The sequence below is a fragment of the Myxocyprinus asiaticus genome, chromosome 6 (assembly GCF_019703515.2).
Source record: "Myxocyprinus asiaticus isolate MX2 ecotype Aquarium Trade chromosome 6, UBuf_Myxa_2, whole genome shotgun sequence".
NCBI classification, from domain to species: Eukaryota; Metazoa; Chordata; class Actinopteri; order Cypriniformes; family Catostomidae; genus Myxocyprinus; species Myxocyprinus asiaticus.
In genome coordinates this window covers 30,390,092-30,417,097 of record NC_059349.1, presented here as the reverse complement: position 1 = coordinate 30,417,097, position 27,006 = coordinate 30,390,092, and the positions used below count along the sequence as shown (strand labels likewise).

The 27,006-nt window shown below is 39.6% G+C and overlaps 1 protein-coding gene across 1 annotated transcript; it reads right to left on the bottom strand.

The window, feature by feature from the left end:
- Window positions 1-353: 353 nt before the first annotated feature.
- On the bottom strand, window positions 354-26,406 carry LOC127442360 (cadherin-10-like). The gene is made up of 11 exons (XM_051700323.1): window positions 26,185-26,406; window positions 19,837-20,131; window positions 17,611-17,730; window positions 15,050-15,217; window positions 6,493-6,680; window positions 6,155-6,408; window positions 5,170-5,306; window positions 4,392-4,513; window positions 3,866-3,974; window positions 3,434-3,685; window positions 354-1,434 (listed from the first exon to the last, which is right to left on the bottom strand). The coding sequence occupies exons 1-11, from the start codon at window positions 26,404-26,406 to the stop codon at window positions 944-946; spliced, it is 2,358 nt and encodes a 785-aa protein (XP_051556283.1). The 3' UTR covers window positions 354-943.
- Between the last annotated feature and the right edge of the window lie 600 nt (window positions 26,407-27,006).

Sequence of the window (27,006 nt, the reverse complement as noted above, 5' to 3'; positions counted from 1 at the left end):
TAATGGTTGTCGAATGCGACTAATTCCATTATAAATTTCCTTACATAATAATGATGTAGAATAAGGACAGTTTAAATTAACTCCTAACACACATGCTGTTCCTACACCTGGTTTGAAATAAACTGTTGTTTGTTTTTCTATGTGTTGCTTCTCTCTTAAAACTATAGTGTTTTAACACTGTGCCAACCAACGCCACAACCTGTGCCAACCAACCTCATATTGGTGAACAAATGCACAACATAATTTTGACTATTAATTAACAAAAGTCAATAAATATTTGGTGACATTGATTGTGTTTTTACCAAATAACTTTCATTTGCACCTACTTGGGGTCTTGTTCGTTCCACCAGAGATATTCAACAAAGTATGAAAAGTGTGTCAACCAACCCCAGTCTCCCCTAAGCCCAAGATGACATAGCCATATCGGCAAGGGCAATAAATAAAAAAATAAAATAAATTAAAAGAGTGCAAATTTCATTTGTCATGACAGCATGGAACCATGAAACATGGTGTTGTCAAATAGCATACTGTATGATTTGTAATGCAGTATGTTGGGATAAGACAATCTATGAAGGAAGAGGAACCGGGGAGGGTCCTTTACAAACTGTCCCACGAAAAAATTATTGTCACTGTTCCTCTTTTTGAAGTCACAAAATCATCCATTCATTTTGCTTTCATTAATGTTTATTTTTCTGCTAGTGAAAAAGAGAAGAAAATAAAATCACCATCACTTCTTCTATTAACACAAAATCACCTCATCACAACACCGTCCACGACGAATCCATCATAAATGTGAAATTTCAGGTTGTGCTGGTAGAAAAACAAAGGAAAAAAGGACTTAATTTGAAGTGTATCCTTTTTTTCCCTTTCAAGTTATGTCTCACAGCCCAGACTGAGAGCCAAGCATACGTACAGAGAATACAAATGGTATTTGAATAGCAGTCTAGTGGGCAACTCCTATATCCTTCCCAATGTACATGTCAGCAAGCTTTTTAAACTGCGGGCCCCAGTTAGAGAGGTAATTGTATTCATGGTCTCCCTCAGTCACAGTGGACTCCAGTGAGCTCAGTGATTCAGCAATTGATCCATTGCCCTCATAAGAATAAGTGGCGAGAGAGTCATAGGGAGGTGCGAAAGGGTCTGTGTCATTTTCTTGCAGTCTGTTAATAATGAAGTCTCTGACATCTGCACACTCCTTTAAGGGTGAAGGTCTGTGATATTGAAACAGCATCTCAGGGATGATGTCACGCCTTAGCTTGTTGCTCTCAATCACCTCTGGGTGACGCAATGTGCCGATATCAAAGGCCTGCGTGTCCTCCTCGCCACCCCCTTCATCGTTATAGCTCACCACGTTATCCCTCACGTCCTCTTTGGAGATGATCAGGGGCTCCTTCCTCCTCTGCTTCTTTAGAGCTGAGAACAGGACCACGATCACTGAAAAAAAGTGAGAAGACCGAAGAAGTATTTTTTCCTCTTCTCATGATAAATTGATACAGTGGGGTTCAAAAGTTTGAGTAAACATATGAAGTCTAGGATTTAAAATTTAATTTAAACATGGAAATGAACAAAGCTTTAGAATTATTAAACAAAGACATTTTATGATGTAAAATCAATAAGAAATATATAAGATTTTGCACTATTTCTAGGTCACAATGTAACAATGACCATGCTAACTCTTTTGTACAAAAGGTCAAATTTCCTTGCTTCCTTTGAAGATGAATGGATCCCCAGGTTTGATCAACATGATCACACAGGAAGTCGGCATGCTGTTTCCGAAAGGATCAGCAACAGTATGCCGACTCACTGACATGCCCTACCTCCCATCTGACATATTTGGAACAGCTCAACAACAATTACTTTCCCTCATGACTTGACTGGTAGCACATTGTGTCAGTTGCATGGGAGACCACAGTTCAATCCCCAATCAAATGAGGAAGTAATCTCATTTGTATAAATAATCACAAGCATGATAAGGAGGTTGCATTTTTGTCCCTATCATTGCATTTTGTCTCTACTAATGGTTAGGGTTTGATTTGGGTTTTGGTTGGATAGGTTTGGTAGAACTCTTCAATGTTTTACACCCTGTTCAGCTGAAAACAATCCTTTTTACAACTGGCTTCTGGCGACCTCTCCTGGATATAAATGACACACTTGTTTATATGCTCTGAAACACCACTTTAGCCTCTGGAGGCAGTGTTGTCGAATTCGGTCAACGTATACCGATTTCGGCTAAATAAAAATCGGCATACACTTGCCGATTTTTATGTGAGATCAGGATGGTTTGATGCCTCAAGTGCATGTTGCCATTACACCTTTCATACAACAATTATGTTCCAGGGACACAAACAATATGACCATGCTTTATTTCTATTCTAAATGTAGCAATAAATGATAATAATAAAAAAATAAAATAAAAAAAAATCAGCTTATGGTAATATTTTAAAAGTTGCTTCTGGTGTTCATTTACTATGCACATTGGTTCTGACTTATTTTTTTATTATTGTTTTTTTTTTTTTTTTTTTTGCCCTGTGTCACACTGCCATGCTTTAATTCAAAGGAAGATTTTCTGTTCAAAAAGTAACAATGTGATATGCAGTGTTGGGTAAGATACTTACAAATAGTAATCCACTACAAATTACGAAATCTAAAATTGAAATCAGATTACTGTACTCGTTTTTTTTTTTGTTTTTTTTAAGTAATAACATTACTAAATATGTTACTTTTAAGTTACTTTCTAAAACACATTTCCGCTCAACAAATTCAAAATAATTCCTATATTCCTTCCTTGTTCATTGTTACAAACATGTCATACACTCAGCACCTCACGTTTCTCCTTCAAAATAACTCATTACGGGGCCATAATGAATGTTTTCTACATAAATAATATATTAGAAATAAGCATAACCCTATAATGTACTTAAACATAATGAAATTACTTAAAGTCAATAACTGTAATCTGATTAGAATAATTTAAATTTAATGCATTACACTACTTTTTTGACTAAAAATTAATTTGATTACTTTGTAATTGAATTACACCCAACATGCACTGGTGATATGACACACATAGTTTGACTTAACAGCATCTAATCTAATATTGTATTTCTTTGTGATTTGGGTGGCACCAAATGACAAAAACCTTTAAAAAAAACAAAAGAGAAAAATGATGTCCATTGGAATGGATGCAGGGTCTGATTCAAGCAAAAGGGGACATGCTAAATACTAAGACATTCTGGAATTTTTCAATTAAAATTATCACTCAAATTGTTATGCTGATAACATAATTTGAAATGACAAAGATGTTGTAAAAATAGAAGCATTTTGGGTCTCAGACCCATAAGAGCCCCATTGAGACATGGGTTATAAAAACAATTCTGGGGTATCATCAACATAACGGTTGTTGTGTACAAGCATATAATGGGCATAAACTCACTAAGCAGGATGAGGATGCAGAGCAGTATTGCCACTAGTGCCCCAGTGCTGAGGCCAGTAGAGAGCAGTAATGCATCAACGCTGCAGGAACGCATGTTACCAGTGGCGTCACAGCTACACACGCGAATGGTCAACGTGCTGGTACTGCTCTGGATGGGGTAGTCGCCATCGGAGATAACCACTGGCAGATAGTATATACTCATTTCACGCCTGTTAAATCCACTTCTTCTGGTCAAAATTCTGGCTGTGTTATCTTTAGGGGGAAAGGCGTAAAGAGAACATTCACACTGTGAGAGCTAAGATATTATCTCCTGCTGACTCAAACAACAGAAAATAGAAATCTATTCTTCTTAGTGTCAAAAAAGAGAGAAAGATTAAGCACATGAATTTTACATAAGCTTCAAGATTTATGTCAAAGGAAAGATAAATTCACCTTCATTATCAAAGATGGTGAAGTTTGGATTCAGGAAATTCAAACTGAATACAAATTTGTGACCCAGAAGAGGTTCATCTGTGTCGATGGCACTGATTGTCTGTATATGCTGGAAAGGTAGAATTATTTTTTTTTTTTCATGCAGATTAATGCCTAATGTGTTTAGCAGTCTCATTTTATAAAAAGAAATTGCCCTTCAAAAGGCAAAATGCAGTAACTATACATTTTGTCAAAATTGTGTTGTGACCGAACTTGGGTCTCTTAGACTATGATCTGTCCTGTGATAGATACTGTAGATTTGGCTCAACTATGCTTAGATTCAGAGAAAATAGAGCAAGACTATTTTATAATCCACATGTGGCTGGACAATTAAAACACTTTGAAGCCATTTTCTTAGTTTCAGAGTTGATGGAGTTACAGCACTTTGCTTTTGTACGGCAGTAAAGATCAATATTTTTAAGGATCAATAAAGATCCTTCATGGTCATACAGTAAAAAGCAAATTTATATAAAAATAATATACATACCTGCCCAGCTTTTACATTCTCACACACAAATGTCTCATAAAACATTGCAAATTCTGGAGCATTGTCATTCACATCCAAAACCTTTATCAACACAGGAACACGGCTTCTTTGGTGAGGGTTATCTAGAGGAATAATGTAAAGAATATTACTATGTAATAAGTGTAGGGTGTAATCCATTTACAAAGTAATTAGTTACAGTATTCTAAATACTTTTGAGCTAAAAAGTACTGCAATGTATTACATTTTAAATTCATTTAATCAGATTACAGTTACTGACTTTCAATTATTTTTTAAATGCATTATATGGTTTTGTTTATTTGTAATTAATTATTTATGTAGAATACATGAATTATGACCCCATAACGAGTCATTGTGAAGGACAAATGCGATGTGCTAATTGTATGACTTGTGTGTACCAATGAACAAGGAATAAATATAAACATTATTTTGAATTTGCAGAGCAGATAATTGTTTTAGAAAGTAACTTTAAAGTAATGTAATTAGTAATTTGATTACTTTTTCAATTATGTAATAAGCAATATGATTAATTTTAGTGAAATAATTAGTAATTTGTTTGTACTATTTTTAAGTAAAACACTGTTTGTAATATAGGCAGACAGGATATGCATATATATATATATATATATATATATATATATATATATATATATATATATATATATATATTATACAGCTGTAGCTATAGTGTACCTGTGTTTCTTAAAATAAGTGATGTGTTACAGGGCAAAACTATTTATTTATGCATGTATTCACTTACTCATCTCACTGGCCAGGACTGAGATGTTGTGCCACTTCGACACTTCCCTGTCAAGAGACTTCAGAATTGTGATGGATCCATTCTTGGGGACAATGTGGTAAAGTCTCTCAGGATCTGTGTGCTGATCTATGGCATATCTATGGACAGGTGTGAGAAAGAAATAAAAATAACTGAAATAGTCATTCACTTTTCCTGAAATTTGGTAAAATTATGTGTTTACTGTAAAGAGAGTGGTGGAACTGCATAGAAGTTATTCAGATATTAGATTGAGGCCAACTGTGTATTACTGGCAAAATAGATTCCATGCCATGATAATCACTTACAGTACTGTCATCACAACACATATAATTAAATACAACAAAAATATAACCCTCAGATATGATTTTTACATGATATGATAAGCCATTACAATTCACAGGGGGAATTCACTAAGAATAAATCGTGTCTGCTTATAATGGCATTTATTTGCACTGTCTGCGTTGTTTTAGCACCCAATTCACTAGGAATTATGGAAGGAATTATGCAAATCGGAAAAGGGTGCAAACATGCCCAAATCTGTGCTGAATTCAATTTGCACAGTGCAATTCCCATCTTGCAGGCCAGATCTGAGTACAGACTACTGTGTTCTGGCATACTTGTGCTTGTCTATACCATGTGTCTTAATATTATGCTTGTTTGTAATGCTCATCTCTTTTGTCATACATTTGATAAAAAACTGCTGCCACGATCAATAGAAAATCTACACAAACATCGCTTTTTATAAAATTTAATTTTAAATTGAATGCTTGTTTAATAGGTGCGGTAATAGCACAATGTTAATCGCAAAAAGAAAAATAATGCGGAGTCAGCGTATTTAGCAACTGGTTAAAATGGATTAAAGTTGGTTAGTAAATAAGACGCACAAATGCTGTGCACAAAAGTGTCATAACTGTTGAATTAATTCATCCCAAGGACTGTTGAACTATTGAATAATTTAAATCCTCACTGGATTGGGTAATCTGTGGCATCAGGGTCCCAGGCTGTAATAGTTCCAATTGCTGCTCCTTTTGGTGTGTCCTCATTGACCTCAAAGACATACTGGGGTCTACTGAAGACAGGCGGCTCATCCACATCTTTGGCTGTGACCTTGACGATGGCTGTGTCTAAGAATGGGCCCAGATGAAAGAAGTTGGGGTCCTGGTGTGTGTTAGTCACCTCCACTTTCACAGTGTACACTCGCTTGCTTTCATAGTCCAGTTTCTGGATGAAGATCAAGAAAAATTGTTGTACATACGTGCACAGCGTTATCTGTAGAGCATCATAAATATCAATACAGTGATTTACCTTTCTAACAACGATTACACCCTCTTGTGTAATGTCATCCGTAATTATATCAAGGTATTCTTTTCCATCTCCATCCACAATTCTATATTTCATTTCAGCATTTTCACCCTCATCACCATCATTGGCTTTGATTCGACCGACTGTTGATCCAATTTCTGTTGACTCGTATGTGCTTAGGTGGTAAGAACCTTTAAAAAGGAAAGAGACTGAATTGATTTCAAGTATATCAATTGTATATCTAGTGTGTAATTTATATCCCTTTTTTATTTTTTATTTTTTTATTTTTTTTTGCATAAAGAGATCCCATGAAGACAAGCACAGCTTTCTTTCCTGTGTTGGTGTATTTCTTATTGAAACAGGAAGTATGGGTGGGACATACTGTATCAAGGGCTCGCTTTTGTTTTTAATAGCCAATAGGCTTTAATTAAATTAGAGCCATAAACCATGATTTACTATTTGCTAGTTGGATGTAGGGGAGGGACATTCTCATTCTAGAGAGCACTTGATTGGACAAAAATCTGTGTAGTGCAACATGAGTCATCAAAATGTTTGGTCCATTTTCCCAGTGGAAAAAATGCTGTACAATTTAAATGTGTATATATCTGCAGTCTGATCTCATGAAAACGTCATGGTTACTTTTGTAACCTCCGTTCCCTGATGGAGGGAACGAGACGTTGTGTCGATGTAGTGACACTAGCGGTCACTCTTGGGAGCCCCAAACACCTCTGATCTTTTGAAAAAAGGCCAATGAGAATTTGCATGCCACTCCACCGGACATACGGGTATAAAAGGAGCTGGTATGCAACCACTCATTCAGGTTTTGTGTTGAGGATCCGAGATAAGGTCCTGGTCATTTCAGCAGGTAGTTCAGCGTTGTGTTAAGAGGAACACAACGTCTCAGGGAATGGAGGTTATGAAAGAAACCATGATGTTCCCTATCTGTCACTCACTCGACGTTGTGTCGATGTAGTGACACTAGGGGTCCCTATACAAAACGCCACAACTAACTGAACTGTGTTACGTGAAGTGGTGGTGTGTGACGGGCAGACTGCTGTGTGCCTCGTAACCAGCGCACCAGGCCGTCATGTAACCTCCCCCAACGTTCTTTATGAGCGTCGAACAGTCCTTCAGGAACAAGTCGACTGCCCAACAAATAGGTGGACAGGCTAGCCCAGCTGATGCCTCTTTTCCTTCTCTTTTCTCCCCAAACAGAGTGGAACTGACTGGGAGCCCTAAATGTCTAGGTCGTGGGGGTGTCACTCCCAAGGGGAAGACCACACCCCACCCAAAAAAAGGGGGGGGGGGTATTTTGAGTGGAAATACGTCACATGGTCTTGCCGAGCTTTGTCGGAAGTATGTCAAGTGGAGAGGTCCCATGGTAGGTCCTACCCAAAGGGGGAGGAGTTTCTACAAAGCATGGCGACAGGGGGCAGAGGGGTCCCTGCCCAAGGAAGACGCAGTTTACCGACAGGGAAATGATTTTGTGGAAAATCTCACATGGGGTTGCCTTCGGGGAAATCAGCACATGCGGAGCACCTACCTCAGTACAGGGCCTCATTAGCGCACTTACTGATCCGGCAGCGAGTTTCTCCGCAAACTCAACTGCCACAGGGCTAAGGAGGAAAGTCACCCAGGGACCACAGTCTGTGAACACTACTGGGAGTCAAGAGTGCACGTCTTCCCCTCAAGGGAGGGGAAAGGCACTATGCGCAAGCGGTACACCCGGCCAGTTGTCCTGGAACTTACCTGCTTGTGCCTGCCACTACTCGGATGAGACCGGCTCAACCCGGAGATTGTAGAACCTCGCAAAGGTGTTGGGTGCTGCCCAGCCTGCTGCTCTGCTGATGTCTGCCAAAGAGGCGCCACTGGCCAGGTAGAGTGGGCTTGTAACCCTGCAGGGGGTGGCACGTCCTGAGCCTGATATGCCATTGTGATGGCGTCAATGACCCAGTGGGCGATCCTCTGTTTGGAGACAGCGCTTCCTTTCCGCTATCCACCAAAGCAGACAAAGAGCTCCTGGGAGCTTCTAAAGCTCTGCGTGTGATCCAAATAGATGCGTAAAGCTCGCACCGGACACAACAATGCAAAGGCTGGGTCTGCCTCCTCCTGGGACAGTGCTTGCAGGTTCAACACCTGATCTCTAAAAGGGGTTGTGGGAACATTGGGCACATAACCCGGTCGGGGTCTCAGGATCACGTGAGAGTAACCCGGACCGAACTCCAGGCACGATTCGCTGACAGAGAACATCTGCAGGTCCCCTACCCTCTTCATGGAAGTGAGCGCAATCAGGAGGGCAGTCATCAAAGAGAGTGCCTTAAGCTCAGCTGACTCCAAGGTCTCAAAGGGAGCTCCCTGTAGACCCTGAAGGACTACAGAGAGGTCCCACGGGGGGACGAGGTGCGGTCTAGAGGGGTTCAACCTCCTAGCACCTGTCAAGAACCTGATGATCAAGTCGTGCTTCCCCAAGTACTTACCATCTACCGCAACATGATGAGCCGAAATAGCGGCTACACACACCTTCAAGGTGGAGGGTAACAGCCGCCCCTTGCTGTTGCAAGGAGCGTGAGATCCGAGAACCATGTCTGGGTGGGCCAGTAAGGTGCTACTAGGATGACTTGCTCCCTGTCTGCCCTGACCTTGCACAGGGTCTGTGCAAGTAGGCTCACTGGGGGAAATGCATACTTGCGTAATCCAGGGGGCCAGCTGTGTGCCAATGCGTCTATACCGAGAGATGCCTCTGTCAGGGCGTACCAAAGTGGGCAGTGGGAGGATTCCCGGGAAGTAAACAGGTCTACCTGTGCTCGAACGAATCGACTCCAAATCAGTTGGACCACCTGAGGGTGGAGTCTCCACTCTCCCCTGAGGGTAACCTGACGTGACAGTGCATCCACTGAAGTGTTGAGACCTGCTCTGGGGGAATCCCTGCCCGTAGAAATGCCAGGTCGGTCCAAGGGATGAAGACTGGCATGATGGTCACGCAATGTGTCCCGCGGCGCCATGCCCATCTCGGGACTCGAGTCTGAAGCCAGTGCTGAAGTGGTCTCATATGCATCAACCCGAGTGGTGTGGCCGCCGCTGAGGATTCCATATGCCCCAGGAGTCTCTGAAAGTGTTTCAGTGGAACTGCAGTTCTCCATCCGAACGCCTTCAGACAGTTCACCACCGACTGTGCACGCTCGTTCGTGAGGCGCGCTGTCATCGAGACGGAGTCCAACTCCAAACCGAGAAAAGAGATGCTCTGAACCGGGGAGAGCTTGCTCTTTTCCCAGTTGACCCGAAGCCCCAGTCGGCTGAGGTGTCGAAGCACGTGGTCCCTGTGTGCGCACAGTAACTCTCGAGAGTGAGCTAGGATCAGCCAGTTGGCGAGATAGTTGAGGAAGCGGATGCCCACTTCCCTTAGCGGGTCAAGGGATACCTCTGCGACCTTCGTGATGATGTGAGGGGACAGGGACAAGCCGAAGGGGAGGACCCTGTACTGGTATGCCTGGCCTTTGAAGGCAAACCGCAGGAAGAGTCTGTATCGAGGAAAGACCGGGACATGGAAGTACGCGTCCTTCAGAATGCGCTTTTGCGTCAGCATCTTGAACGGGAGTCTGTGCAAAGCCCAGTTCAGTACTCGCAGGTCCTTTCTTTGGTACGATGAAGTAAGGGCTGTAGAACCCTTTTTTCATCTCGGCTGGAGGGACAGGCTCTATCGCACCCTTCACCAACCGAGGTGAAGCGGACGCCGTTGAACCTGGGCGGGCGCCTGGCGAACTGAATCGTGTAGCCGAGTCGGACGGTCCGGACCAGCCATCGCGATGGGTTGGAAAGCACGAGCCATGCGTGAGGGAGACCAAGGGAATGATCACGTCGGACATACCGGTGGGTGGGCCTCACAGGGAGGCGGAGCTCAAGGTGCCATGTCAAGGGGATCCGAGCCCCATGGCTGTGCTGAGTCCAGGGACATCGAAACACTTACCTGGCTCCTGCCGCCCACCATAAGATTGGCCGAAGGGGGGTAGGAGGAGTCTCATCCCTGTAGTCCACCGGACCAATCTCGTGTGGGCGTGTTTGTGCCACAGCTGGGCGCCATACCTGCAAAGATGAGACGATGGATGGTGGTCGTGATGACGGCCGTGCACACTGGACATGTGACCCAGGGAACAAGGAAACTGCTCTTTTACTGAACTTTTGGGTACCGCAACCTCTTGGGCATGCGGTGCAATTAAATGAAAATGAAACAAAAGATTCTTCTCCCGGCCCTCCACCGGGGGATGGAGTGGTCTGCTTACCAGCTCCAGTGTAGCAGGTCTCCTTGCCCCTAGGTCACCTGTCTCAGGGGCGCTTCGAAGCCTTCCTCGGGTTCTTAGCAGCCGGCCGTGATACGGGTGGCGTCCGCTTCCTACGCTGGGCTCTACGCCAGGGCCGGGCCACAGAAGCGGGCTGTGGCGGAGCCGATGTCGTTGCAGCAGGAGGATGCCCTTGGCGATGAGCAGATGGGGTGCGGGGTCTTGCGCCGTGCCGGGGCAGGATGTGACGAATGGCCTCCGTCTGCTGCTTCACTGCAGAGAACTGCTGGGTAAAGTCCTCGACGGTGTTGCCGAATAGGCCAACCTGGGAGATGGGGCATCAAGGAACCGTGCCTTGTCAGCCTCTCGCATCTCAACCAAGTTGAGCCAAAGGTGGCGCTCGTGGACCACGAGGGTGGACATAGTCCGCCTGAGAGACCATGCCATGACCTTCGTCGCCCAGATAGCGAGGTCGGTCGCCGAGCGCAGTTCCTGCATCAATCCCGGGTCAGAAGTACCCTAAGTTCTTTTAGCACCTTGGCTTGGTGTACTTGCAAGAGAGCCATGGCATGCAGGGCGGAGGCGGCTTGTCCAGCAGCACTGTAGGCCTTAGCCATCAGGGATGACGTAAACCTACAGGCCCTGGACGGGAGTTTCAGGTGCCAGATGGTGGCGCTCTGCGCACCGTGAGTGCCTTATCCACCTGGGGATCACCGAGTACCCCCTGGCCGCTCCGCCATCGAGGGTAGCAAGAGCGGGGGAGCTGAAAGATCGGGACCGGGCAGTAAATGGTGCCTCCCACGATCTTGTCAGCTCCTCATGCACTTCCGGGAAGAAAGGAACGGGGGCGGGGCGCGGTTGTGAGTGGCGCCCCGAGCCCAGGAACCAATCATCGAGCCACGAGGGTTCCGGGGAGAGTGGAGGGTTCCACTCTAGCCCGACACTCCCAGCCGCTCGGGAAAGCATGTCTGTCATTTCCACGTCAGCCTGGGACTGGGCGACCATTCCCGAAGGAGGAAGATGAGCCCGCTCTCCGATGCTGTGCTTGATAACTCATCTTCTTCCTGGGCTCTGAATGAGGGGTCGACCTCGCCCTGAGACGAGCCGGCGATCGCATCCAAGCACGCGACCGGGGCAAGCAAGCGTGCTGGGGAATGGGAGGTCCGTGGGGGGATACCCTGCGGAGGTGGTCCATTGAGGTTCCCAAATCTCCCCCAGTGCTAACTGGCATGGCCTCATACCCGTAGGTAGAGGGACCGGTGAGGGGAGCCGCTGGGGTGGCTTGCTTTCTTACGAATGCAAGCTGTGACCGCAACATTGCCACGGTCATGTTCTTGCAATGAGGACATGATCCATCCATGAACGATTTCTCCACGTGGGCTGCGCCCAGACACATAAGACAGCAATCGTGGCCATCGGAAGCGGAGAGATAACGACCACAACCAGGAATAACACACAAACGTAAAGGCATCTTTAAAAAGACGCGTCTTTAAAAAGACGTTCCATGTGTGCCGCTCTTTCAGAAAGAAAATATACTCTATTAGAATATACTCTTTTAAATGTTCTGCCGAAGCGCCCAGGGGCATTCTCTGCAAACCACAGATGTAGAGGGGGAGAAGCCGCTGAAATGTGCCATAAGATCCAGCAGAGAGAGGTGAATGAACTTCGCGGATGAATTCAGCTCAATGAATAGAACTGCTCGGCTCCGAAGAGAAAATCGGAATGAGTGGTTGCATACCAGCTCCTTTTATACCCAAATGTCCGGGGGAGTGGCATGCAAATTCCACTCGCCAATTCTCATTGGCCTTTTAAAAAAAAAGATCAGAGGTGTTTGGGGCTCCCAAGAGTGACCCCTAGTGTTACAACATCGACACAACGTCAAGTGAGTGACAGATAGGGAACAATGTGACTGTGGCAACATTTCTGCAAAATTATATTATGTGGTTCATTACACGTATCGCAGCAGCTCCATTGTAAATGCCAACTGTATGGTGCTAAAGGCGAGTTAAATTTTCTCCCAAACAGATGAAAGTTTTAAGGTTAATGCTCTATAGATTTTGAAATCAACAGAACCTACCTACTTACCAGTGGTGGAAAGAGTACTGATTTTTTTTACTTAAGTAAAAGTACTGTTACTAAAGTAATAATTCACTTGAGTACAAGCAGAATTACTGAGAAATATTATGACTCAAGTAAGAGTAGTTTGCCAAAAAACTACTCAAGTAATTATAAGTTACTTTATGAAAATTATATTATATATAGTATATACGTTTCCTTTTTTAGAATACAAAGACATTTTTGTTCTTGAAAGAAATTGATGCTGCCTTTCACCAAGGATGCATTAAACAGATCAAAAATACTACCAAAATCATAAATAGCAAATTAATGTATGTATGAATAAATTGAATGAATACGGTTGATAAAATAAGTGGTATTTATTCCATTTTTTTCTTCACCTGAGATGGCAAACATATACTTGTCACATATTACTTACAAATGCATTTTAAAGTGCTAATTTGTTACTCAAGAAAATGTTCTTATTATTAGAACAATTGAAAATGGTTGTGCTACCATGCGGAAATCACAATACAGTGGGTTTTTTCCCCATATGCTGAGGTATTGAGTTCTTGCAAGTTGCTTTACACTTGCAAGTCAAATTTTGGTTTTAAAAATAGGCAAAAAGAAACACATTTCTCCTGAAATTCTATTTTCTCCTAAAGTCTATAGTTTTAGAGAGATGAAGGCTATTCCATGCATTACTGTTTTGAAAAAAATAATCTCTAACCAGGATAGAGAGGGAAGTGGACTGCTAGATACACAACAAAACGACAAGTAATTCATAGTCTCTAGTTTGAGAAATAGACTCCTCACAGGTCCTAAACTAGCAGCTTCTAAATGCCAAAGACCTGCATTGCTGCAAGAGATTTCTTTGACTTATGGCTTATTGCTTATAACTATCTTCTACCCAAAAATTCAGAAATATTATGTATTTTTTTGTACTTTGTACTTGTGGTGAAAAATAACTGCAGCGAAGTTGAATACTTCATTTGTAATCAACTCAATTAAAAGTACTATTATTTATATATACTTTTTTTATTTATATTATTTATAATTTGAAAAATTATATTACTGTATCGAGAGTAGTTGTAATTCATTACTTTACACCTCTGCTACTTACCATAAACCTTCAAAACTAAACCTAAATGATAGTATCGTAAAAATGTTGCTGAAGCAACAATGTCATTTTGTCATGCTTCTATGTGAGTTTAGGCTCACGTGTCGAATTGCCTCTTCAGGACTCGTACTCCCTTCTTTTGCGTTGCAAGTGTGACTCTCTGCCGGTTGAGCTACCGTGCAATCTGATTACACCTGGACAAGCGTATAAAAGAAGCTGGTTATGTAATGCAAACGTTAAAATGTATCACCTTACAAGTCATATTCTATATTAAAAGTGTTTAGATGTTATAAAATAGCACTGTGTGAGAAAAAGGGCAAAAAGCATGCGTTTATAAACTGATAACCAGACCTTTTTTGAAATTATTTGTGTGAAAGAGAATAAAAGCCATTGTTGTTATTGCACCTCTAGTGTTTTATTTCACCAGGAAACTGCTGCGATACGTTCGAGTCATTTAAAAATCGTTTTTCAAAAATGTAGGTATAGTAATGATCCTATGAGACCAAGCTGCATATATGCTAAAAGTTAATTTCGTGTTTAGAATGTTTAGGATTACACTAGGAAATACATTACCTCAAAGCAAACAAACATGGACTGAAAGCCCAACATAGTCTCATGACAATTCGTCACAATACTACAAGGTGGCAAACAAAAATGTACGATTTATTCATCAATAAATCACATAGGCTTCACAAACACGTGTTCGGAACCCGATAGTGTTGCTTTTTTCCATATTACACATAAGGGCTTTTAACATTAATATCAGGGTTATGTTTACATGCTGGGTAGCGTAAGGTGTACACTTTATGGTTAGTTTTAGGGATGGGGTTCAGGTTAGGGGCTTAAAACGAAAACACAGTTTTGGATTAACACGGAACAAACACCACATCAGGAACTACAGGGACACGAGGGAAGCGTCTCTAATTGGTGGGTGTATAATATGATTTAGTATGAATTCGCCACCTTGTACTTTTGGATATGAAGTCTCGTGAGATTGGGTTGAAAAGCCACAAAACTCAACAATTTTGATTTCAAACTTTCTTTAAATCTTAATCCTAAGAAATTCATGCTTTCAAATCAATTTGAAAAGCACAAATTATTGATACCGTACTGTAAGCGAAACGTGGTGGGCTGTCATTAACATCTGTAAGAGTGACGTTGACCATAGTGGTTCCAGACAGACCACCCATCTGTCCTGCCATGTCTTTAGCTTGTATAACCACCTGGTACTCCTTCCGCACTTCCCGGTCCATGTTGGACAGGGCTATTCTGACAATTCCTACACAGGAAAACACTGGTTAACATCAAGCATAATAACCATGCAACTGTAAATTTAGATGCAAAATTAATAGAGTTTAAGTTTGTTTAAAAGCATTTAAAAAAACAATTAAAACATGTAATGCACTATTTTACATATAAACTACAGATCCATTATCATACAGTATCTATTCATTCATATACATGATTGTTCAATTTGTTCAAACAATAAGCTAATCTTCTGTTTTATTTAAAGCTGTACATACTGATTAATTGATCTACTTGCACAATCCAATCCAAATTATATATGAAGCTATCTCATGAACATTTTATATTTACATTATTCTTAATATTTCTTATCTTATATTTTAATTCATTATTTATTTTATTCCTTAAAGGACTAGAATTTTCTGTCACTGTATTTTTGTTTATAGCTTTATCTTACTGTAAAAATATTTGAATCCATAACATTAACATTGCTACATTTATCACACTGAGCTTACATTCTTCTTGAAAAAAAAAAAAAAAAAAAACACAAGGCAATTCACTGATTATGTTAATAACATTACATATCCCAATTATACTAATTCCATGTTTCATGTTCTTGCTTTATTAATTTTCTGTTGTCCAACTGCAGTGTGAGAAAATAATCTAGTAGCTATATGAGTTAACCAGACAGCAGTGTGTGATGTCTATGCTTTAGACATTCCTCATAAAAAGTCACAGCCATGCTGGTCATGCCTGTCTCACCTTGTCAAAATGGCTTTAGGTATATACAGGTGCATCTCAATAAATTAGAATGTCGTGGAAAAGTTCATTTATTTCAGTAATTCAACTCAAATTGTGAAACTCGTGTATTAAATAAATTCAATGCACACAGACTGAAGTAGTTTAAGTCTTTGGTTCTTTTAATTGTGATGATTTTGGCTCACATTTAACAAAAACCCACCAATTCACTATCTCAAAAAATTAGAATACATCATAAGACCAATAAAAAAAACATTTTTAGTGAATTTTTGGCCTTCTGGAAAGTATGTTCATTTACTGTATATGTACTCAATACTTGGTAGGGGCTCCTTTTGCTTTAATTACTGCCTCAATTTGGCGTGGCATGGAGGTGATCAGTTTGTGGCACTGCTGAGGTGGTATGGAAGCCCAGGTTTCTTTGACAGTGGCCTTCAGCTCATCTGCATTTTTTGGTCTCTTGTTTCTCATTTTCCTCTTGACAATACCCCATAGATTCTCTATGGGGTTCAGGTCTGGTGAGTTTGCTGGCCAGTCAAGCACACCAACACCATGGTCATTTAACCAACTTTTGGTGCTTTTGGCAGTGTGGGCAGGTGCCAAATCCTGCTGGAAAATGAAATCAGCATCTTTAAAAAGCTGGTCAGCAGAAGGAAGCATGAAGTGCTCCAAAATGTCTTGGTAAACGGGTGCAGTGACTTTGCTTTTCAAAAAACACAATGGACCAACACCAGCAGATGACATTGCACCCCAAATCATCACAGACTGTGGAAACTTAAAACTGGACTTCAAGCAACTTGGGCTATGAGCTTCTCCACCCTTCCTCCAGGCTCTAGGACCTTGGTTTCCAAATGAAATATAAAACTTGCTCTCATCTGAAAAGAGGACTTTGGACCACTGGGCAACAGTCCAGTTCTTCTTCTCCTTAGCCCAGGTAAGACGCCTCTGACGTTGTCTGTGGTTCAGGAGTGGCTTAACAAGAGGAATACGACAACTGTAGCCAAATTCCTTGACACTTCTGTGTGTGGTGGCTCTTGATGCCTTGACCCCAGCCTCAGTCCATTCCTTGTGAAGTTCACCCAAATTCTTGAATCGATTTTGCTTGACAATCATAAGGCTGCGGTTCTTTCAGTTGGTTGTGCATCTTTTTCTTCCACACTTTTTCCTTCCACTCAACTTTCTGTTAACATGCTTGGATACAGCACTCTGTGAACAGCCAGCTTCTTTGGCAATGAATGTTTGTGGCTTACCCTGCTTGTGAAGGGTGTCAATGATTGTCTTCTGGACAACTGTCAGATCAGCAGTCTTCCCCATGATTGTGTAGCCAAGTGAACCAAACTGAGAGACCATTTTGAAGGCTCAGGAAACCTTTGCAGGTGTTTTGAGTTGATTAGCTGATTGGCATGTCACCATATTCTAATTTTTTGAGATAGTGAATTGGTGGGTTTTTGTTAAATGTGAGCCAAAATCATCACAATTAAAAGAACCAAAGACTTAAACTACTTCAGTCTGTGTGCATTGAATTTATTTAATACACGAGTTTCACAATTTGAGTTGAATTACTGAAATAAATGAACTTTTCCACGACATTCTAATTTATTGAGATGCACCTGTATTGTCAAAGTATGTTAGCAGAGAATATGTTTTCAACCATATGTTTGGAGGACTCGCCTGTCTCAGGCTCCACAGAGAAATATGGTTGCCCTTGCAGAATGCTGTACACAAGTTTAGCACTGTTACCGTAGGTGGCATCATCTGCATCAGTGGCATTGACTTCTATCACAAAAGTACCTAGCCATAGCACAGAAAAATCACAAATGAGATCACATTAATATTTCAATAAATTTTTCCTTCTATATAGCAATGAGATTAAAATGAGAGAGCACATTGAGAAGTTTGCTTAAAATCTCCTACTTCTCAGTTTTGTTTTCGTTTTTTTTTTTTTTTTTTGCTGAGGAAAAAGACCCTAGTAACCCATGATAAATCTCTCAACAACAAACAATATCAAAAACGAAATGTACTCAGAGTTGCCATGCTACTAAAGTCTACAATCAGAAGATATTTCAATATGAACCTAAACATTTCTATCACATTCAAAATCTTCCTAAACCAAATTATTTTGGCTAGAGAGATAGATAGATAGATAGATAGATAGATAGATAGATAGATAGATAGATAGATAAATTGTATAGTTTTATCTATACTTTTAATGTTTGTAAAATAAATAAATAAATAGTCAAGAGTCAATATTTATTCCTCCAATATACAGAATACAAGCTTCACACAAAATGGATATTTCAAAAATACACAACTAAGAACTCTATTAAGTATCCTGAAGTATTAAAGAGCAACCCCTGAGTAATAATTAAAAAAAAAATCCTTTAGGTAGTGCATCATGCATATACGGGTCAGGAGCTTCAATTAATGTTTACATCAACCATCAGAATGGGGTAAAAATGTGATATCAGTGATTCTGACCGTAGCATGATTGCTGGTGCCAGATGGGCTGATTTGAGTATTTCTGTAACTGTTAATCTCCTAGGATTTTCTGCTACAAAAGTTTACTCAGAATTATGGCAAAAACAAACAAAAAGACATCCAGTGAGCGGCAGATATGTGGACAGAATGATGAGAGAGGTCAATGGAGAATGGCCAGACTGGTTCGAGCTGACAGAAAGGCTACGGTAACTAAGATAACCACTCTGTACAATTGTAGTGAGCAGAATAGCATCTCAGAATGGACATGTTGAACCTTGAGGACAATGGGCTACAACAGCAGGAGACCATGTCATGCACTTTATAGGACAATAGTGTTCCTGATAATGTGCTCAGTGAGTGTAGTTACTTTAGGTAATGATTCTTCTAGGAATTTTTCTGCAATACATTTAATACCGTGACAATTTAATTTCTCAAATGTGAAGATCTGTGCCCTTTAATACATTTATTATCAAGGGGTACCATCTTGAAAAGAAAACAAATAGTTGTGTTGTTGTTTTATTTCAGAAGTTCATTATTAGCATTATGGTTCAAAGGCTATAGTGCCTCTAATCTTGATTTACCACCATTTCAAACACAGATGGAATTGGTTTTGTCCAAGGGTTATTCATCTCACCAGTGAGACCAGTGCCTCATAATATGATGACACTTTCTCCTTGATTGAGGGCAATAATTTCATAAATAAGATGTACATTCTCTTATATTACATTCCAGTTGAACATGAGAGCCTATATCAGAGAAGGAAGTACATCATTAGATTTTCTTTGGGGAGATGATAGGAAACAGACTGCTTCAGTGCTGGAGGACTGACTTGATTAGAAACTGGATAACCTGAGGTTATTATGATATTACTGAGATGCAGCATGAATCTCCTGAATATTCATGCACTGTGAATATGTATGGCGGAGTGTCACCACTAGAACAGAGCCACTGATTGTGTGAGACAGTGGTGATAGATGATGTGTGAATGGGAATTAGATGTAAATAGAAAATGTGATAATGTGATAAGCAAATAGAATCTCATCCATCAGGCTCTACATCAGGGCTCAGGAAAGGCAGTTCCTTGTAGACATTTGTATATGTGTTTACATACAGTATATTTGCATATGATGGCCTACCTATGTTATTAAAATATATGGGCCTGTTCCTAGAAAACTGCAACATACAGGTAATATAGTTGTTTCCATTTATTAATAAAACCCTGGTCCTAGTTTTATTTGATATACATAAAAAAAAAAAAAAAAAAAAAAAAAAACTCTAAAAACCAATAGCACTGAGACATTCTTGACCTTCAAACCAATGCAGTGACAGACATCTCACACTCCACTGCAGTATCCTAGCATGACAGTAAAAGCACTTCAAAAAGCAACAACAGCAGAAAAATAATTTTCATTCACTCACCAACATCTGACATTTCAGGCACACTGGCAGTGTAAACAGCCTTGGCAAATTTGGGCTCATTGTCATTGATATCATGTATCTTGACAATGAATTCAGTGGCAGGCTCCAGTGGGAGGCCCGTGATCTTGTTGAAAGCCTGGGCCTGCAGTGTGTATGAGGACTTTTCCTCTCTGTCCAGTCTTTGAGTAGCATGTAAATCCCCAGACTTCTCATCGATACGAAAAACTGTGCCTGCTCCTTCCCCAGAGAGAACGTATCTGGCAGTGCCATCCCCTGTATCTTTGTCTGAACGAAGCTGTTTGGACAGAAAGCAGACAGTGGCTTAACCCCAGTTTGACTGTGTTGTAAAGCACAGATTTTACATTTGGCACATAAAGTTTCTCATTTACTAATCATTGCGTATAAGTTTTAAATACATTTATACAATTGCTAATGTACTGTATATTTTATTAACATTACGGATTGCATTTTTAAATGTTATAGTTTTATATACTGTAGAACCTAACTTTGCCCACCAAAATCTACTCTAGGGCCTAAAGACAATTAATTTTTAAGATGAGGTTTTTCAATGAAACTGCTCAATGGGGTCTTTAAGACTTTTAAGACATTAAATACAGTACATTACACCATAATTTTCTGTAAAGCTGCTTTGAAATTATGTGTATTGTGAAAAGCGCTATACAAATAAAAATGACTTGACTATCTTGGATCAATCTCATCATATAACGCATATCAATTTTGTTACTCTGAAACAAGAAAGATTTACTTTAGGGTGACTTAGTTATTAAATTTCTTGTAATATATATATATATATGTATGTATATACTTATTTTTGTAATTCAGTTTGTTTTACATTTAATTCTAAATTTAGAATAAATCTAGTGCAAACTTATTGCTGAATTCCAATTCCAGCATGGAAACATTTGCACACAGGTTTTACGCACAAATGTGACATGGTCACTGAATGAAACTCAGTGTTATTAGTTGTTTAATCTTAAATAATATATAAAAAAGATTTCACCTTAACACATATGTTTCAAAGGCCACTGGGAGTCTTGTTTTGGCATACTGATTTTTGTGGTTTCAGTTATTCTAAATTTTATCCAAAATGTCAAATAAATTACAGTAAGTCTGAATTTCATGATGTCTGAATGAAAAAAAAAATATGATAATAATAATAATAATATGCACAGTTAGTGAATCATGCTCATTTTCTTTTTATTTGAATTCAATTACTTCCTGGTTGGCACCGGGCCAGAACCCGTGTGTCAGGGGATGCCCGTGTACTGATGTTGTATTGCGCCTGTTAGTAATTCGGCTGAATGGGGTTTATTTCAATGCACATGCACTTTAAGAAGCAATGTGTCGACGTGTGCTTAAGTTGTGTATTTTCATTATACAGCTAATCAAACGCTAGAGTAACAAAGTTAATCGGACAGCTGTGTGGTAAAATTTAAATCTGATGCGCTTCAATGTTTTACTCACCGGTGGAATTTTAGCAAGTGTACAGTCTTTTTCTCAATATTGGTTAGCAACTTAGAAGAGGCTCTTTGAGTAAAATCTCTAGGGACAAAAGAAACTCATAAAAGCCACAGAGTCTTAAGTGTACAAGTCTTCAAAACATATTCCATTAAATACGAATGAAGCTTTTAGTCCGTTTTCACCACTGTTTTTCACTGCAATGCCTTTGGCATTTCTAAAAATAAGAAATGTTCCAAGGCCTTTCAGTCTAGAACAGCGGTCACCAAATAGCGGACCGTGGTCCAAGTCCGGACCCTGGCTTGGTTCCATCCGGATCGCGAAATAATGACAACGGTTGTCCTATCTTAATGTTTCTACAGTTTTAGTGAGCAGTGCGTCAAAACAACGGAGCTATACACACCACAAGCCCTCAGGGGCGATCAGTGCTGAATCGGCCTTTTCTCAAGCGCCGAACACGCTTCATACCTGCTCCATGCGTGTTGCCTCTCTCCCTCACGATACACGAGGGGTCGCATAAAGCCTGATTAGGCTATGTAGAGTTCCAGGCGCGGTTATTTTAACAACAGCAGCAGAGACACGGTGAGCAGAAATACAGATGGAGACTGGCATCTTTCACTAAAACACACTGCAGAAAATGAGAATAAAGCAAAGTGAAACTCTCTTCATCTGTCTGATAAATGACTCAGGCGGGTACAGCTACAACAGGTTTGTGACAGGACAAGTTCACATGTCACCTTTTTAGACTAACTTCCCATCTAAATTTTGCTTTATTTTATATATTTTTTATTTTATTTTTTATTATTATTAATCAGAGATCTCATCATCTCTGATTATTAGTTATAATTGATAGAAATTATTAGTTAGCCTGGCTAGTAGAGTTGTCTGCTTCTGATGAGAATGTTCCCATTATTTCATATCAGCTCATTTATACTTAACTTAAGCAAACAGTATTTTTAAGATGTAAATTGTTAGTTTATTATTATTAGATTCTTACTCTTGGAAAATTATAAAAATGGTCCATTCAGACTTTTACATTTTCTACATTTTCTCTTAAGGGTTACCCCTGAACCCCCATACAGTAACCTATATTTTCTCAATCAAAAGTACTCCTATGTCCCATACATAGGTATATGAATGTAAAAATAATTAAAAATAAATATTCAGAATGTAAAAATATTCTAACACAAAAACTGGACTGCTGCTATCCATCTTGAAAACAAATGCTGATCTTATCTTGTAATATTAATATCCAAGTTCCCTCGACTAATGAACTCTATGAAATATATTAGCCTAATCTTTTGGTAGAAAAGATCCCTCACACCCCACTGCTTTGGCTGTGTCTCTGGGCTCTGTCTCTGGTCTATTTTTTTTTTTTTTTTTTTTTTTACAAAGTACTATTGTTGCCAATGTGGGAAGTTATAATAACTACTGCAAAAAAACAAAACAAACAAACAAACAAACAAACATAATTTCAAAGCCATACTGACTACTGACACCATGCAAGTGATTGTTTTCCAGACCTTTGCTGGGAAAGAAATGTAGAGAATGGACCTCTTGAAGCTTTAATTGAATACTCCTGGTCTAGAACATGACTGATTTCCAATAGAAAACTTTTCATTATAAAATGTATTGTAATTATTAGAATTGTAATTATTATTGCCATCTTTTACCTTAACATTATCCTACCACTGTTTACATATACGATACATTCTGAGTAAATTCTAGAGACTTGTGCGTGAAAATCCCAGGAGATCAGCAGTTACAGAAATACTCAAACCAGCCCATCTGGCACCAACAATCATCCATGCAATTATCTGATCAGCCAATCGTGCATATACGGGTCAGGAGCTTCAGTTAATGTTCACATCAACCTTCAGAATGGGGAAAAAAATGTGATCTCAGTGATTCGGACCGTGGCATGATTGTTGGTGCCAGACAGGCTGGTTTGAGTATTTCTGTAACTGCTGATCTCCTGGAATTTTCACACACAACAGTCTCTAGAATTTACTCAGAATGATACCAAAAACAAAAAACATCCAGTGATCAGCAGTTCTGTGGACAGAAATGCCTTGTTAATGAGAGAGGTCAACAGAGAATGGCCGAACTGGTTCGAACTGACAAAGTCTACGGTAACTCAGATAACCGCTCTGTACAATTGTGGTGAGAAGAATAGCATTTCAGAATGCTATTCTGAGATGCGGGTTGGCGCTGTTTTGGCGGCACAAGGGGGACCTACACAATATTAGGCAAGTGGCTTTAATGTTGTGGCTGATCAGTGTATTGTTAACACTACACTGAAAAAAATATTGGAAAATTGGAAGAAAAAAATCCACACAAAAATTGCAAGTAAATTTAACAGACCATATTTCCAAATAAAGGCTAAACAATTCTTTGTGGGTTTAACTAGAAATTCTCAAATAAATTGAACTTTGCAATACTCCATTTCAGGTAAACTTTACTTACTCTTTGTTTGTACATTTTACTTAAGCAATATAGCACTGAATTAGCCTTGCTTTTAAAAGAGTAATAGCATTTCAGTGGGGTTTTTTTACGTACTTAGTCACGTACCAAATGACACACACACAAGCTTTCCACAGGAAAGCTTAATGCATGCTATGTAGTCTATTAGACAACTTCATCTTGTTTTAAAGGTGAAAGAAACAAGATCCAGAGCTGTGCACGCACACCTCAGACTTGGTGCACAAAACATGATGGTAACAATCAACATTTATTTTTTAATTTTTTTATCATGAACGGGTAATTTTGAGTAGAAAATAAGACTTCACAAAATATGAAGTTACCTAACCTAAAAACAAATAAAAAATAAAAACGTTCCAAATCAACTTGCAAACAGTGAAACCATGCAAGCTCATTCATTATTTAAGCCTGGTTAAGTCAAATTTACTTATTTAATTTACCTGTGAAATTTACTCGAATTAGCAAATAAATATGGCAAGATTTTCTACTTTAGGACTGATAAATGATGACACATTGTAAAGATATCAAGCAATAGTAAATAATATTTACTTACAAGCTAGAGCATTCATTTTTAAATATTTGAATTGAGTACAAATGTGGAATTGACTTAATATTTTAATTTATGTCTTCTATATTTACTTCACCACAAAATATTTATTTTCAGTGATATATATTGTACAAACAATGAGGAGAAGAAGGATCAGTAAATGACCTGAGCTAAATTCAAATTTGGGTTGCCCACATAAGCATCACCACGCAACAGAACATGTTGGAGCATGTAGCCACCAGGCCACATCTCTGACTAACAATTAGCTTTATCACAGCTCTGCTTATACATCCCACTGGTTAGGTCATTCAATTTCACCTAAATGAGTTTATTTGCCCTAAAGCTGTCCAACTGTCACCGCATGATGCTTAATTACATTTAGCACTATATGGGCTCAATTGGGCACAAATTAATTAAATAAAAAATTAAAAAATCTAATGAGCAAGTGTTTCATGAGTTCATGAGTGCAGATGCAGGACAACATCAGGCAATCGTGTCATGACCATTTAATGCATTTATTCTGGGCTGTTTTTAGAAAGAGCCAGTGGTCTGAATCCAGCAGCTGACCACTTAAACATAATTTGCAGGATCTGATGAAAACATACACTTCATGTCTTCCACAAAAAAGGTCACATACAAGGCCTTGTGGTAAGAAAACATTAAAAATCTCCACTGTCCAATCAGCATGTAAAAAAAAATAAAATAAAATAAAATAAAATAAATAAAAATAAAGCCTTTTATTAATTTGCCCTAATAAAAAGTTGAATAAAGAAACTAGGATTTCACCAAGTTATGCAAATTTACAAAGATATGGCACATCCAAATAATATTTTTCTTTTATTGTGGCATGATTCATATTTGCTATTGCCTTCTCAGAATTTCAAAAGAGTGTCTAAAATATTGAAAGTAATTTAAGCAATATCACACAAGTGAGAGTACTGAGAATAACCTATATACACAATGCGGCCAGTTATTGTGTATATTTTTGCTATTTTTCGCTTACGAAAATAGCTTCAAAGCTAAACCAGAATCAAACATTGCATATCGCTGAGCAGAGTGACAGCAGTAAACACAGACAAGCAGATTGATACAAATAGTGAAGTGTCTCAGTACTGTTAAATAAATATCAGCACTCTTGGAACACCACTTGTCCTACAGATTAGAGGACCGAAACAAGCTGTTGTATAATCAAAATTATTTGCAAACCTAATTGTTGCACTCTATTTTTATTTATTTTTTTCAGTTCTATATATATGCAACACAATAAGTGTTCTAATAACAGGGAGTGTGCTGAATGTAAGCATGTGCCACTCTTTCATGTTTAATGTGGCATAAATATAGCATGCTTCTTAACTACAGCTTAATGAATTGCAGTCCCTTCCTTCACACAGCCACTGCAGATGGGCAGGAAGTCAATGGATGAGTGAGTGAAATAGCCCATAATTTTTTATTCCTATCTGGTCTCTGGTGAGCCAATTTGTCCTGGAACTGAGAACAGTAAAAACTAAACCCTGGTACAAAATATTCGGTCTCCTCACTACTCTTTCTGACTCTTACTCACTTTCTGTCTCTTCCCCTCACCATCCTCTGTGAATATTCATGCCTCAGCAACTGTGTAATTCATATTTGCGCTACTTTATTTTCTTTGATGACAGCATTACGTATTTTCAAAGAGCCTGCCATATAGTGTTGTGTTCAAATAAAATGTCAAACCCTATTAAGCTCAGGAAAATAAAAGAGGAATACAAAAATCATGCATTTGCATTTCTTACATCTTCTCAGAGGGCTGTTTTGTAAGACAAGGAAGCTCATTTTGGGCCTATGTTATCACAGTGTCTCACCTTGCCGACATACTGATAGTTACTTCCCATGTATTCCTCTGACAGAAAGAATTGCCTCCACATCCAGTCCCGTTTGGATCTGTGGAGCACCATTTTATCTCCCTCCATCAAATTGTTCCAGGTGTGCAGGAGATTCCCATCAGTCCTCTTTAGCAACATGACTGGAGAGCTCAGTTGGGGAAAGATGAGTGAAAGCAGCCAGAGCAAGTGATTCATTATCATTGTAGCCAATCGATCGCCGACACAACTGCAACTCCTTATGAATAAGCTAACTAGGGGGGCAGTGTTGAATTGAAAGTGATGGAGATGGTAACATCAGCAGCCCTGACATCGTAGAACTGGCTTTGATCCTCCTTTGATTCACTATAAAAAACAATCAAAGCAAAAAAGTTACAGTATGTTGGAGGTCACTGCAGCCCTTGTCAAGATGCAACACCCGCTTCATACACTGTAATCCCTTTGTTGCTCACTCAGTCTATCTCACAGGGCCCACATGTAGTATTCTATTCAGTGAAGATAAAAAATTTAGCCTCACACAATGCTTTGCATATAACATGCCAATGCAATTAACAGAAGTGCCTATATGGGTAAGTTGGCATACTGGGTAAAGTTCAGGGCAGAGCATTATTCCAGGTGAATCATGGTCCTCAGCATCAATATCGACCGAGATAACATTTAGCATCTCAACGATTAAACACTGAAAACAAAGTCTGCAAGTAAATTAAGTCATGAGACAACCCTCATTCTAGAATTCATTCTTGTTCCAATTTAAACTTCTTATTCCCTTGTCATCTTAATATGTTCCATGTACAAATCGATTTC